The following is a 12,337-nucleotide window of genomic DNA, read 5'->3' on the forward strand; positions in this document are numbered from 1 at the left end:
AAAGCGGCGGAATATTTATGCTTGAGTGCTTGGTGCAACGTCAGACGATGGCTCGGCCTCTATCGATTCAGCTGCCTTCTCTTTGTCCCCATCAAGCTCCATCGCATCAGCCGGCTCCTCCTCCTTAGCCTTGTTCTCAGCCTTCTCGGATTTGCTCTGTTCCTCGCCGGCTGACTTCTCCGCGTCCTTAGGCGCATCAGTCTTGTCATTCTCGGCAATTGTATCCTCAACGGCCTTCTCGGCGTCTCCTGAAGCACTGGCAGCTGTAACAGGGACTGTCGTGTCCTCTGTTTCCGGCTCCTCCTCTTTAATCTTGGCCTCTGGCTCAGCGGGAGCAGAGTCGGTCATACCGACGTCACCGTCGCCGTCGGTCTTTTCCTTGTCGGCTTGCTCCTCAGCAGCCTCTTCGGAGGGTCCATTATCTGCCTCCGCAGCGCCAATGTCTTCAATAGTATCATCGTTTACATCGTGGCCATCCTCAGCGTTGTTATCCACAGTCTTATCATTAGAGGACTTGGCGGGACGCTCGGTGTCTTCCTCATCGCTATCCTTTCTGAAGTCGGTAAAGGTGCGTTTGCTGCTTGATGCACGAGTGGCACCGTTTGCTCGTGCTAGCTCGTCATCATCGCTCGCTTCGAACTCGGCACCATTCTCAACGTGCTTATCCCAGCGGTGCTCTGTCATGCGGACGTCCTTGTTTTCATCTTCGTCAAGATCATCCAGCTCGGCTTCCTCTTCGTCAGTCATGCCACCGAATGGCCTTCTTGGAACATCTTGCATTTGAACCGACGGCGCCGGGCCCGTATTCCGGAGATTGTCGATGACAGCAGCAGTGATCTTTTCCAAGTATTCGCGACTATTGGAGTTTTCCATGTTGGATGATCTGACGTTGAGCTCGAAGTCAGGGGCGTAGTACTGAGACTAGTTAGCTCGTTCAAGGCCCCGAGGTTAAGATTTACCTACTTGGTAGTATTCATTGAAGGGTAGCTTGCGGTGCATTTCTTTCCCAACGAGAACACCCGTCTCAAAAGCCCAGGTTCTGGCGACATTCCGCATGGTGTAACCACCGCCGCCGAGGACGAGAGTAGGCAGACCGAAGCTTTTCACGTAACTCACACAGTTGGCGTGGCCATCCATGCTTAGGTTGAAACAACCGAGTCTATCACCCGAGAGACTATCGCCACCGCATTGTAAGACTACAGCCTCGGGCTGGTAATATTTCATGACATTCTCGATGACGGGTTCAAAGATAGATTTGTAGGATTCGTCAGTGATACCGTCTCGAAGCGGGTAGTTGACGGAATAGTGTTTTCCTTGGCCGATACCAATGTCGCGAAGTTCACCAGTTCCAGGGAAGTACTCTCCGTACTTGTGGAAAGAGACTGTCATGACTCGGTCGGTTGTGTAGAACGCCTCCTCAACACCATCGCCATGGTGAACATCGATATCAATATAAAGAACGCGTTTCATGAATCGAAGCAGTTCGAGGATTCCGAGGACGATATCTTTCACAACAGTTAGGAGGGTGGTGGGCCGCATAGACACAAAGGGTACATACCGTTGACGTAGCAGAAGCCACTGGCTTCACACTTCTTGGCGTGATGAAGGCCGCCGGCCCAATTGACGGCAATGTCACACTTTTGACGGTTGAGTCTGGCAGCTCCTTCCATGCTGCCACCTGCACTGATACCACAAAATTCGAAAAGACCATCAAAAACAGGACAGTCGTCACCGACGTTGTATTTGCCTTGTTCACGCATGTAGCTGTCCATATTATCAGGAGTGACCTTTTGAAGGAAATCGATGTAATCATCGGTATGAAATTGTGTCATTTCGCCTCTCGTCGCAGGTTTGGCACGCTAGATTCGCGGGTTAACGATTTGTGTAGGGAACGAAGCCAGCAAACTCACGTAAATCTCCATCTTCTGGTACAAGTCGTATTGCATGATCAGACTGTGAGCCAGACGAATACGATGAGGCTTCATAGGATGACCGGTAACGTATGCGTAGTTGCCGATATCAGAGTCGTAGAAATATGCAACTTTCTTGGGGGATGAGCCATTGAGGGCCACTGACCCCAGCTGGGGCACAACAGACTCGTCTTCGCCCATCGCGATGCGGTTGACGGGGGGAATGGGGCGCTATCGTTCGGAGGGGATTAATTCTATGAGTCTAAAAAGTATGAAATGAAAATGCGTCAGACGGGCGCTCGCGTCGCTTCAATACCTGTTCGATAGGGCAAGAGCAGGTTTCGGGTGTTAATAATGTAGGGAAAAGGAAAAGGCTGAAAGCCAGAATGCGACTGCGAACTTCGGGCGGCGCGTGGTGGGCGGGAGCGAGTGGGAACAGCGACTTAACTGGTAACCTCTGTCTGATCGCTTTGCCGGATAAAGGTTGTTACGGTCTCGTGGCTTGCTGCGATATCCCAGCCACAAGGTAAAGCCACACGCTATGAGCTACCTAGTTACACGTGACTCTCTTGCGAAGCTATGCCTATCATTGTGCAGCAGGCTACCGGGCTGGCGTCAGTCAAACAGGCGCCACAGAAAGCTTCCCAGATATCGCTAGATATCGCCGACTTTCCATCGACACCGCAATTCGACGGGTTTCTATCCTCCTTGCTGCTGAATGCTCATACCTTACCATACATACCAATTTTGAACTGATATCACCATGGAGCGCTTCAGAAACCTGCTTGGAGGCGGCGGCATTGGCATGGGCGGCCCTGCTCACGGATCGGTAAGCAAGCGAGCAGCTTTCAATTACGCACATATGCCTTCTAGTTGCTAATTGGTGTTGCGCGCAGGACAACACGAACCTCATTGACAACTCCGAAACCGTTTACATCTCATCACTGGCACTTCTCAAGATGCTTCGACACGGTCGCGCTGGTGTGCCGATGGAAGTCATGGGCCTGATGCTGGGAGAGTTTGTCGACGATTTCACAGTCAAGGTTATGGACGTTTTCGCAATGCCGCAGTCTGGAACTGGAGTCAGTGTCGAGGCTGTTGATCCCGTATTTCAAACAAAGATGATGGATATGCTACGACAAACAGGACGGTAGGCGCTCCTCGAAACCCAACTGCGGAGCCTTTGTGCTAACCTGTGCTTTTAGCCCCGAGTCCGTCGTCGGCTGGTACCACTCGCACCCTGGTTTCGGTTGCTGGTTGTCTTCCGTGGATATCAATACTCAACAGTCATTCGAGCAGCTTAACCCGCGCGCCGTGGCCGTAGTGGTTGACCCCATCCAGTCCGTCAAGGGCAAAGTCGTCATCGACGCTTTCCGACTGATCAACCCTCAACTTCTGATGATGGGACAGGAGCCACGCCAAAGCACGAGCAACCTTGGCCATCTCAACAAGCCTTCGATCCAAGCACTTATTCATGGCCTCAACCGCCACTACTATTCGATCGGCATAAACTACCGCAAGACGGCACTGGAAGAGAATATGCTGATGAATCTGCACAAGCATGTCTGGACAGAGGCCCTGGAGATGGCCGACTTCAAGGTGGAAGGGGAGAAGAACAAGGATCGTCTAGAACGCCTTGTGTCGCTTGCTGATGGCTACGAAAAACGGGTCAAGGAGGAAACGGAATTGACAAAGGAGCAGCTTAAGACACGCTATGTTGGCAAGGTCGACCCAAAGAAGCATCTGGAAGATGTTGGTCAAGAGCTCATTGAAGACAACATTGTTTCAGTATCGAGACAGATGATTGACAAGGAGGCCACGATGCCAAAGAAGGAGGGTGAGGGTGGTCGGTGCGCTGCAGAGGCCAACAAAATGGCGACTGACGAGGAAGAAGAAGAGTTATAAACGGTGATACCGCAATGATTCCAAAATTAGCCAATGACATCATGGGTGAAAGATAATGTACGATACCTTTTCGGCGCCGGGGCTAACAGGTGAATTGAAACATGGATGCCCAGAGAACTATTTATTGTGAAATTCTTTATGAAACAACTTGGCATGCCGTCTGTCGCGGTCTCTGCCTTTCACGCTCAGCTTTATCACTCCTTGTCTGCCAGTCTTTGAGTCACTGCTCTGTGCTAGTTGTACCAGCGTTAACAGTCGTCACACGTCTGCCTTTCAAATGCTATGATGTTAAATGCAATGGTGCGATGTCATGATTATGGCTACTATTTAAACTCGACAGTTGCCAAGCTCATGGGACAACTACTTCCCATATCCATTACGCCGCTGTCAGCATACGCTGCAAATGCTCACGCCACCTTGACCGGTATTGCCTAAACATATTCGGAGACTGAAAGACTTCCAAAACCACATCACAGCCAGATTGATTCGATCACCAAAGTCCGCTACACGAAACTTTGAAGTGCAAAACCTGCAAAGTATCAGTCGTCCAGCTCTAGGTGCTTTCCCCGTCTGTGAAGGATCTACTCCCGATTACTGATTCCACAGCTTCAGCTCGCCGTCTCTACCAACATATACGTGGCTACGAGGCTCAAGTCAGTTACCGAGCAGTCCAAGAGTGCCTACGACATAAGAGCCGCGATCGTCTTGGACAGCCGGCAGTGAGGTTGAGGAGGAAACAAATAACCCACAAAGAGACAAGAAATAAAGCGCCTGCGATCAGACGAAGCCGAGTATTGCACCAACCAACAAGAAGACTTTCTTTGGGACTTGCCACAGTGGGAGTAGCAACGCCTCCGTCGCCACAAAGAGAACAACCAGCCTATCCTACCGTCGACAGTTTGAGTCTGGTCGCTGAAATCATGGCCAACACAGAGGCTCTCTCCAAAATAAGAGGTAGAGCAGTCAGTGTGATCGAAGACCTCCGCAGTATGCTGCAAGGCATCCCCTTCATAATCGCCGGCGACCTCGCACGTATCTACTACGGGTTCGATCGCGACACACGGAATGTGTTCATCATATGCTCGCAGCGCTTCCATGATACTATCCTCTACCGGGCTGGGATGCCTCAAATGAAACCAAGAGACCTGGAAGGTCGCCAATCATTCAATCACCGGACGAATGACGGCTCCACGTTCACGGTGCATGTGGTGGCCGCTGAGTGCGACCCCCTGTTGAACGCCGATATCCACGACAACCAGCTGAATATCACGAGGCTGCCGTGTCTTCTCGCCGAGTGTGCGAGGTTTTACGCGAATTACCCTGACGAACGCGGCCCCCACGACGAGTGCATACTGTGGATGATGCGAAAAACGGCCGAGCGGAACCAAGCGCGCCGTTGTAGAGATGATCGCCAGTGGGCGTTTACGGACGACCAGCTAGAAATTTTGCTGAACGACAACTTCTTGGAACCGTTCATCATTGATCATCCCGAGGCCGCCGAGATCCTCTACAGCGCCGGCGCGTTCTGGGATGTCGGACCTTGTTACAGGCCCGGACGCAAAGCCGCAACTTTCGTGTGGCACATCGGGCATGGCAGCCTGGCCAGGATGGACAGCTCTGTTATGGAGAAGAATTTATCAAATTGGCTCCTTGAAAGGCACGGACAGCATGGATTCAACAGCCCTGAAGGAAACCCCCTATCGAGCAGATTCTCTGGTGAGGATGGGGATAGATATTATAGGTAAAGGAAACGGCTTCCGCAGCGACGACTTATGTCTCAAACGAAGGGCAGAATGGCAGGCACAGCAAGGTACGACAAGGATATTAGTTGAATGGGCGCGTGAGAGAGGAGGAATACGAACGTTATTGATTTTTGTAATTAGATAGTGTGAGATTGATTTTTTTATTCATTGCAGAAACAACCAATGTCAAAGCACACAAGTAAAGCTGCTGCAATCAGAACACGATGCGCACTGAGTTTAGGAAGCAACAAGGCGTGCAAGTCAAAGACCCGGTGTGAGCTCCGTCTCACACATAGGCATACAGGTACTGAACAGCACCCGCACCGTGGTACTCCTCCACCCCGAGGTTGACGCCCACACAGTCCTTGAGCTCCTCCTCGTTCGTCGCGTTCCTCGCATGCCGGCTCCTCGTCCCCCCTCCGCCGCAGACCGCCCAGCCGAACACGCCGCTCGCGCCGCCCCCGCGAACGCTTCGAAGCCGAACTGGCGCGCCCCGTCCGGCAGCGTCAACGAGTGCGCGCCGGGCGGTACCCGACAGTGAAGTTGCGGGTGAGGTAGACGGCCTGGCCGCCGGGCACCTCGGCCGCCATGCCGGCCTCGCCGTCCTCGCCGGAGAGCGCGACGACGGCCACGTCCCCGGCGGGACAGGGCAGCGGGGCGGTGCGGGCACCGCCGGCGGTTTGTGGACAGCGCGAGCAGGTCCGCCCGCCGACGTCCCAGCGCAGGTGGCACGCGGTCACGGGCTGGCTGCGGGGCGAGAGGCCGTCGCCCTCGGCGCGGAGTCGGAAGGCGCCGGTGGGGGCGGGGAGCTCGGTCAGGTGGCGCCCGTCGCCGCAGGTGAAGCGGTACAGCGAGTAGCATACGGGGCCGCAGTGGGCGAGGACCTCGCCGTTGACGGGGGCGCACGGGTCGATGCGGACGGTGACGGTTTGGGCACCGGCGGCGCGCGGAGGAAGTAGGCGGTGACCGCGAGGCGGCAGAGAAGTGTCTGTGGAAGCATGGCGAGGAGGAGATTTATATGTAAGTAGTTGAAATAGCTTTTCTGCTTCTTTCTAAGTAGTACGAGTGTATAAGTCGCATCTCTATAAAGTGGTTGGGGGGAGCGAAAGGGTGATGTACTTGCCATTGACCAGCGTTACATGGCCGAACATGGCCGAAAGTTGGTCGCACGAGTTTTTGTAGCATTGAAAAAGTCAGCCTTCTTTTTATTTGCTAAGGAATTTTGACTCAAATTTCTCTGAATAAGGGGGTCGGTGCCGCTCTCGCCAAGCGCAGCCGGGCACCAACATGACATTCGCAGTTCAGCTGCGAAGCCACGCAACTCTACGTTCGCAACATGCATATGCTCTCATCTTTTCGATTTACAACACCAAGCTATGTAGCTGAGCCATTCTTCAATCGCGTAACCGTCATCGCGCCCAGTGCCTCGTCCCACCCCTCCAACCATCCATCCCACCCTGTCCTCACGAATACTGCCACGCCGCCGGCTCATCCTCCTCCCCAGCCTTCTGCTCAACCCTCAAGTTCAACCCCGCGCACCCCCTCAACTCCTCCACGTTCGTCGAGTTCCTCACATGCAACACTCTCTGCTCCCCACGCCCACACGCCGCCCACCCCCACGCGCCGTCCAGCAAGTTAAAAAACCCGCCCCCCTCCGCGAACGCTCTGAACCCAGCCGTCGTCGAACCCGGCGGCTGCGTCGCCGAGTGCGCCTGCGTGTACCCCACCGTCCACCCGGCCGTTAGGGAAAAGGCCTGCCCGCCGGGCACCACCACGTCCATCGCGTTGTCCCCCGCCAGCAGCGCGGTCGTGTTGCCCGCGGGACACACCGCCGGGTTGGCCGGCGGCGTAGGACAGTAGCTGCAGGTGATGCCGCCGACGTTCCAGGTCAGCCGGCACGCGGTCATCGGCTGGCCGTCGATGGGCGGCGGTGGCTTCGTGCTGCCGTATGGCGGCGGGAGGGGCGCCGCCGGGGGCCGGATGCTACTGTCTTGCGGGTTCGCGGCGCGCAGGGAGAACCGGCCCCGGGTGAGGGTGGGAAGGAGCTGCAGGTCGGTGCCGTTGGTGCAGGTGTACATGTACCGGGAGAAGCAGGCGCGGCCGCAGCGCGACAGCGGCTCGCCGTTGATGACCGGGCAGAGGGAGCCGTCGTGGCAGATGTACTAGAGAAAGATCAACGAACGCCCGGTGTCAGCTTTTCTCTTTCATCCTTTCCCGCGTATCTCGGCCTTTTTCTCTTAGTGTTTCCATTCTTGTCGAGATAATTCGTACCTCGTTTGGATTATACCATTCGTCTCCGCACGGCTTGATCGGCTGGAGCAGCGCCCCGGCCGCAAACTCCGCCCCGGCCCCGGCGAGCACCCCAGACGACGGCGTGTAGAGGGCGGCGGCGAGCGGCGCATAAAAAGTGAGACCTCGCAGATGCATCTCTTCTTGTTTTTTTTCTCAGGATTGAATAATGAAAGCGGACCGTGATTGTGCATGCAGCTGCAGTCGAGCCCAACGCTGGACGGATGGGGACTGGTAAATATTGGGCTCGTTTGATCCAACTCAAATCGGATCAAGGTTGCGCCACCGATGCAAGTTACACAATGACGGCCAAGCTGGTCTCAGACAATTGGTTTGCCCGGGCTTGTTGACACATATCTCGTACACACTCCATTTGGGGATTTGGGAATGATTTACATGGGGATATATGCACGCTGCGCTTGATGGGCAGCTAAGATAGCTGAGTTGTGATGATGCCTGCAAGTGTGGGTGTCCGTGTTATCTGCAGTAAAACTGCCTAGGGAAATGCCTTCTTTGACGTAGCTTGCCCCAGTCCTGCCGATTTGCCTCATTCGTTCATTTGTAACACATGCGTCGTGATGAAAAAGAAGAGTAATAGGACCAGCCCAGGAACAACCAAGTTGAGACAAAAAGCGCACAACGCAAACAAACCAAATTGGCAACGAGTGGGCTGGCTGCAGAGCTTCATCTAGTAAACAACAACAAAATAAAATACCAACTTCGGACAAACCAAATACTCCGTCGCGCCTGGCCCCGAGCGTAGTGCAGGCCACCATCGTTTGTCGACCCCTAAAAGAGTAATCTGTCACCGCGCGCGTGTACTGGGCGAAGCGACAGTGGCTGCATACCTCGGCACAATTCCAACAGTGTTTCCCTAACCATATTGCTGTGATTGGGTATGCGTGTATCGAGATAAAAAAAACGTATTGCAATCGATTTGACATGGTTTGCATCATGCCGGCTTGACGGCTTCATCCCTTCATGCGCCAACAGCGGGCATCTTCTTTCCCCTCTTTCCTAGCAGAGTCGCGTTGTCCAGGTTGAGTTCAAACGGTCCCTTATTGCGATTCCGGTCACGGACCTGTTGCCTCGCCGCTGCTGTGACTGCTGATGAGTGCTGGCCGTAGCCCTTCTCGTTGGTGGCGCGTTCCCGTTCTCTGCCGCGAGGATTGGTGTCTTGGTCCTGAATGCTGGCTTTGCGCATGCCCTGTTCCAGGACACGTGCGCTGCCTTGAGCCTGCTTGTCGACTTCCATCTCCTCTTCCTCGTCTTCCTCATTCAAGCCACCCAAGGGACGTCCTGGGCCAGCACGGGCGCCGATCTGAGCTCGACGTTTGGCCTCCTCTTCTTGGCGATGGACAGCATAGCCGACATCGAAAACTTCTCGCAGGTTGACCGCACCGGGAGAGCGGAAATCCAGTCGTCTGCCGTCGTCCAGCTTTGAAGGGTCAAAGGCGCGAAGCGGGGCTTCGGGTTTGCGCTCCTCTCGTGGCGTAGGACCGCTTGCACGAACCCATGGATGGGCAAGGAACTCAGTGATGGTGTAACGCTTCTCGGGGTCGACAGTCAGGAGATGTGAGATGAGATCCTTGGCCGACTTGGAGATGTCGTCCCACCAGGGCGAGAGGAAGGTATATTGGCCCTTGGCTACCTTTTCCGTGAGAATCTCGATGCTCTCGTCGTAAAAGGGAGGGAAGCCGCAGAGCAATGTATACAAGACACATCCGAGCGCCCACATGTCAACAGACTTGGAGTAGCGTTCATCCTTGACGATCTCGGGAGCAGTGTAACCAACGGTACCGCAAGGTGTCATAGTTTGCTTGTCCCACACAATCTTGGACAGACCGAAATCGGCAATCTTGATCTCACCAATACCTCCAGCGCCGATGCCAGGAAGAAATTCGCCCTCGTCAACCTTGTCCTCGTCGCCAGGCTGCCTAGGCTTGGGGACTTTGGAAGGGAGGAAGTCGATAGGGTTGAATAGAATATTCTCGGGTTTGATGTCGCTGGAGAAGTCAGCCTGTATCCTCAGCTGAAACTCAAGTCATGGAAAACTTACCGATGAACGACACCCTTGTCCTCGTGCAGGTACTCGAGGGCCTTGGCAACCTTGACGATGACATGTCTTGAAAGCTCCTCGCTAAAGTATGTGAGGCGAACAATCTGGTGGAACAGCTCGCCACCAGGAGCAAGCTCCAGAACAATATAATAGTAGGGCTTTGATTCAGAAAAGTCAATAAGCTTAATGACGTTGGGGTGGTCGAGCTGGCGCATGATTTGAACTTCTTTCAGGATGTTGGCGCGCTAGAGAAAGCGGCATTAGTATAAGTTCGGTTCTTAGTTGGGCATGCAAGTTGCTATGTGAAGTTGCGGACGATTCTAATGAAGCCAAGAGCAGGGAAAAGGTATGTGTAGATAAAAAAAACACAGGGATCGGTGATGAAGGATGGTATCGCACCTCGGCAGCCCTGGGCGCCCTCTTGAATTCTGGGTGCATACGCTCATTTCCCTATCAAGGGCGCAAGGCCCCCCCCAGTTGGTAAAGTTCATTGATCGTAGGGAGAATGTGTAGTGAGGTGCATAAGATGAAAGAGGGAAAAGCATTACAGAAAGAAATACACGGCAAAATGATAAATCACGGGCTTCAGAAGATTAAGACTTACCTGCATGTTGTTCATCTCGTACTTGCGGACAACTTTGATGGCGACTTCGCCATATTGCCCCTCAGTATCACGAGCACGGTAGACGTTGCTGAAGGCGCCATCGCCCATCTTCTCCAGGAGGACCCATCGCTCAAGGCCGGGGTATTGGGGGAACTTTGTCCTGGAGGCATTTTCTTCGGCGACGAGCTTGGCGAGGTTGGCGTCGTCAACACGTCTGCTTGCGCGCTTGGTGGCGGAGTCCTCCTTGCGAGCCACCTTTTCGGCAGGTTCGGAGAGGAGTTCGGCAGCGACGGACTGAGGGACGAGAGGATCGGAAACTGATTTTCTCTTGTCGTGGGTGTTGGGCTGCTTGCTGGGCGGAGAATCGACCTTTCGGACGGCCTCTTCGTTGGCGGCGCGGGCTTGCTTGCCTAGCGTAAGACAAAGATCTGATTAGTCCAGGTCGATGGAAGTCGTGCATGGGACGGCCGGCCAGCTGGCCGCAGTTGATATGATGTGCGGCGCAGTCTATCGTGGCCAACAGTGCGGCGGGGGAGAAAGAAGTATTCTTACCGTGCCGAATAAAGTTCTTCAACTGCTGAATGGTTGACATGCCGGCATCACAGACCCAAGCGTCTGACACACACAACAACACACGGACACGCTAGGAACAAGACAAGCAGATGCTTTTCTGGGGATTTTGCCGAGCTTGTCGGGTGTTTGGTACGGGGCGACTCGGCGCGTCGCAAAAGCAAAAGAGCGGACGGGACGCAAGGCGGGAGATGTTTTCAGTCGAGATTGTTTGGTCGAAGACGTTTTTGCGCGTTTTTGAGGCTGGGCCTGGACCTGGACGGATTTGTGGCGGGGTTGCTGGGGGAGGAGAGAAAGAGGGCCGCCTTTGTCGCAGCGCAGCCTGGGAGACAGACAAGACGACGGGATGACGTACAGCAAAACGGGACGGGTTGGGCTGGGCTGATTGATGGAGGGGTCGAAGCGGGCAGCGTGTGTTTCGTTTCGTTCTAGACGGGGGAGAGACAAGGACGATGAGAGGGAGGTGAAGAAGCAGTAGAATTCATACGTTTCTAGGCAAGAAGGAAGAAGAAGAAGCAAAGTAAGATGGCCAAACGGCAAAGGATTCAAACGGCCAAAGACGATGATTATGGAGAGGGGAAAAAAGACGGGGAGGGGGGCTTCTACGTTTTTCCCTGCTTTGGTGGGCGGCTTGGTCTTGATTATCAAGCGTCAAGCTGGGGAGCTCCAAAGCCTTGGCTGATTGATTCTGACAGCAGGCGTTTACAGGGGGTTGCCGCTTAAACCACAGGTCAATTTAATGACAGAAGTACCGTTATTGCGCCCTAGGAGCCTCTGAAGAGTCTCAAAAACGCGCTGGAGTTTTAGTGGACTTCAGTGGGCTGAGTCCCCCAATCACGTCACCATTTATTACCCTCCCAATTTGGTCAACGCCTACTTGCCCACTATCTGTCAGGTTCTGTTGCGGTATCAACGTGAGGTCAGGATGATGAGGTTGATAGTGTTGCCCCAGAGAAGGCTTCGAGTCATCCGCGTGTGCAGCAGGACACAATGACGAGACCTCGACTTAGTATTACACGGCAGAGAAACACACGGTGGCCAGGGTGGCCCTAGCAGAGACACACGCCAGGCGTTGATGCTCTGCAGATCTGCGGCTGGCTCCCCCGAACCTGCAACTGCTTCCTTTGGGAAGCTATTTTCAAGTCCCGTTTTTTTCCAAGGTGCTCCAAATATGTAAGTATGCATGGCATCATGCGTGGCTGTAGTTCATGCCTGCGGTTGAGGTAGTCCTCGGCAAGTAACCCGATATCCCTCACGC

The 12,337-nt window shown here is 54.2% G+C and overlaps 5 protein-coding genes across 5 annotated transcripts; 2 read left to right on the plus strand and 3 right to left on the minus strand.

Annotated features, from left to right (window-relative positions):
* Positions 1-15: 15 nt before the first annotated feature.
* On the minus strand, positions 16-2,111 carry ISF_05150 (histone deacetylase RpdA/Rpd3; the record flags this gene model as incomplete). The annotated part of the gene is made up of 4 exons (XM_018848755.1): positions 16-915; positions 964-1,505; positions 1,559-1,859; positions 1,911-2,111. The coding sequence occupies 4 exons, from the start codon at positions 2,109-2,111 to the stop codon at positions 16-18; spliced, it is 1,944 nt and encodes a 647-aa protein (XP_018703891.1).
* Positions 2,112-2,673: 562 nt separating this feature from the next.
* ISF_05151 (26S proteasome regulatory subunit) lies at positions 2,674-3,815 on the plus strand (the record flags this gene model as incomplete). The annotated part of the gene is made up of 3 exons (XM_018848756.1): positions 2,674-2,739; positions 2,807-3,060; positions 3,116-3,815. The coding sequence occupies 3 exons, from the start codon at positions 2,674-2,676 to the stop codon at positions 3,813-3,815; spliced, it is 1,020 nt and encodes a 339-aa protein (XP_018703892.1).
* A 920-nt stretch (positions 3,816-4,735) lies between these two features.
* Positions 4,736-5,560, plus strand: ISF_05152 (hypothetical protein; the record flags this gene model as incomplete). The annotated part of the gene is made up of 1 exon (XM_018848757.1): positions 4,736-5,560. One exon carries the CDS (start codon positions 4,736-4,738, stop codon positions 5,558-5,560), a length of 825 nt encoding a protein of 274 aa, XP_018703893.1.
* Positions 5,561-6,063: 503 nt separating this feature from the next.
* On the minus strand, positions 6,064-7,984 carry ISF_05153 (carbohydrate-binding module family 52 protein; the record flags this gene model as incomplete). Its single annotated transcript, XM_018848758.1, has 3 exons — positions 6,064-6,545; positions 7,245-7,719; positions 7,829-7,984. 3 exons carry the CDS (start codon positions 7,982-7,984, stop codon positions 6,064-6,066), a joined length of 1,113 nt encoding a protein of 370 aa, XP_018703894.1.
* Positions 7,985-8,825: 841 nt separating this feature from the next.
* Positions 8,826-11,101, minus strand: ISF_05154 (Calcium/calmodulin-dependent-like protein kinase; the record flags this gene model as incomplete). Its single annotated transcript, XM_018848759.1, has 4 exons — positions 8,826-9,852; positions 9,906-10,150; positions 10,510-10,919; positions 11,062-11,101. The coding sequence occupies 4 exons, from the start codon at positions 11,099-11,101 to the stop codon at positions 8,826-8,828; spliced, it is 1,722 nt and encodes a 573-aa protein (XP_018703895.1).
* Positions 11,102-12,337: the final 1,236 nt, after the last annotated feature.

The sequence above is a fragment of the Cordyceps fumosorosea genome, assembly GCF_001636725.1.
Source record: "Cordyceps fumosorosea ARSEF 2679 chromosome Unknown scaffold_12, whole genome shotgun sequence".
NCBI classification, from domain to species: domain Eukaryota; kingdom Fungi; phylum Ascomycota; class Sordariomycetes; order Hypocreales; family Cordycipitaceae; genus Cordyceps; species Cordyceps fumosorosea.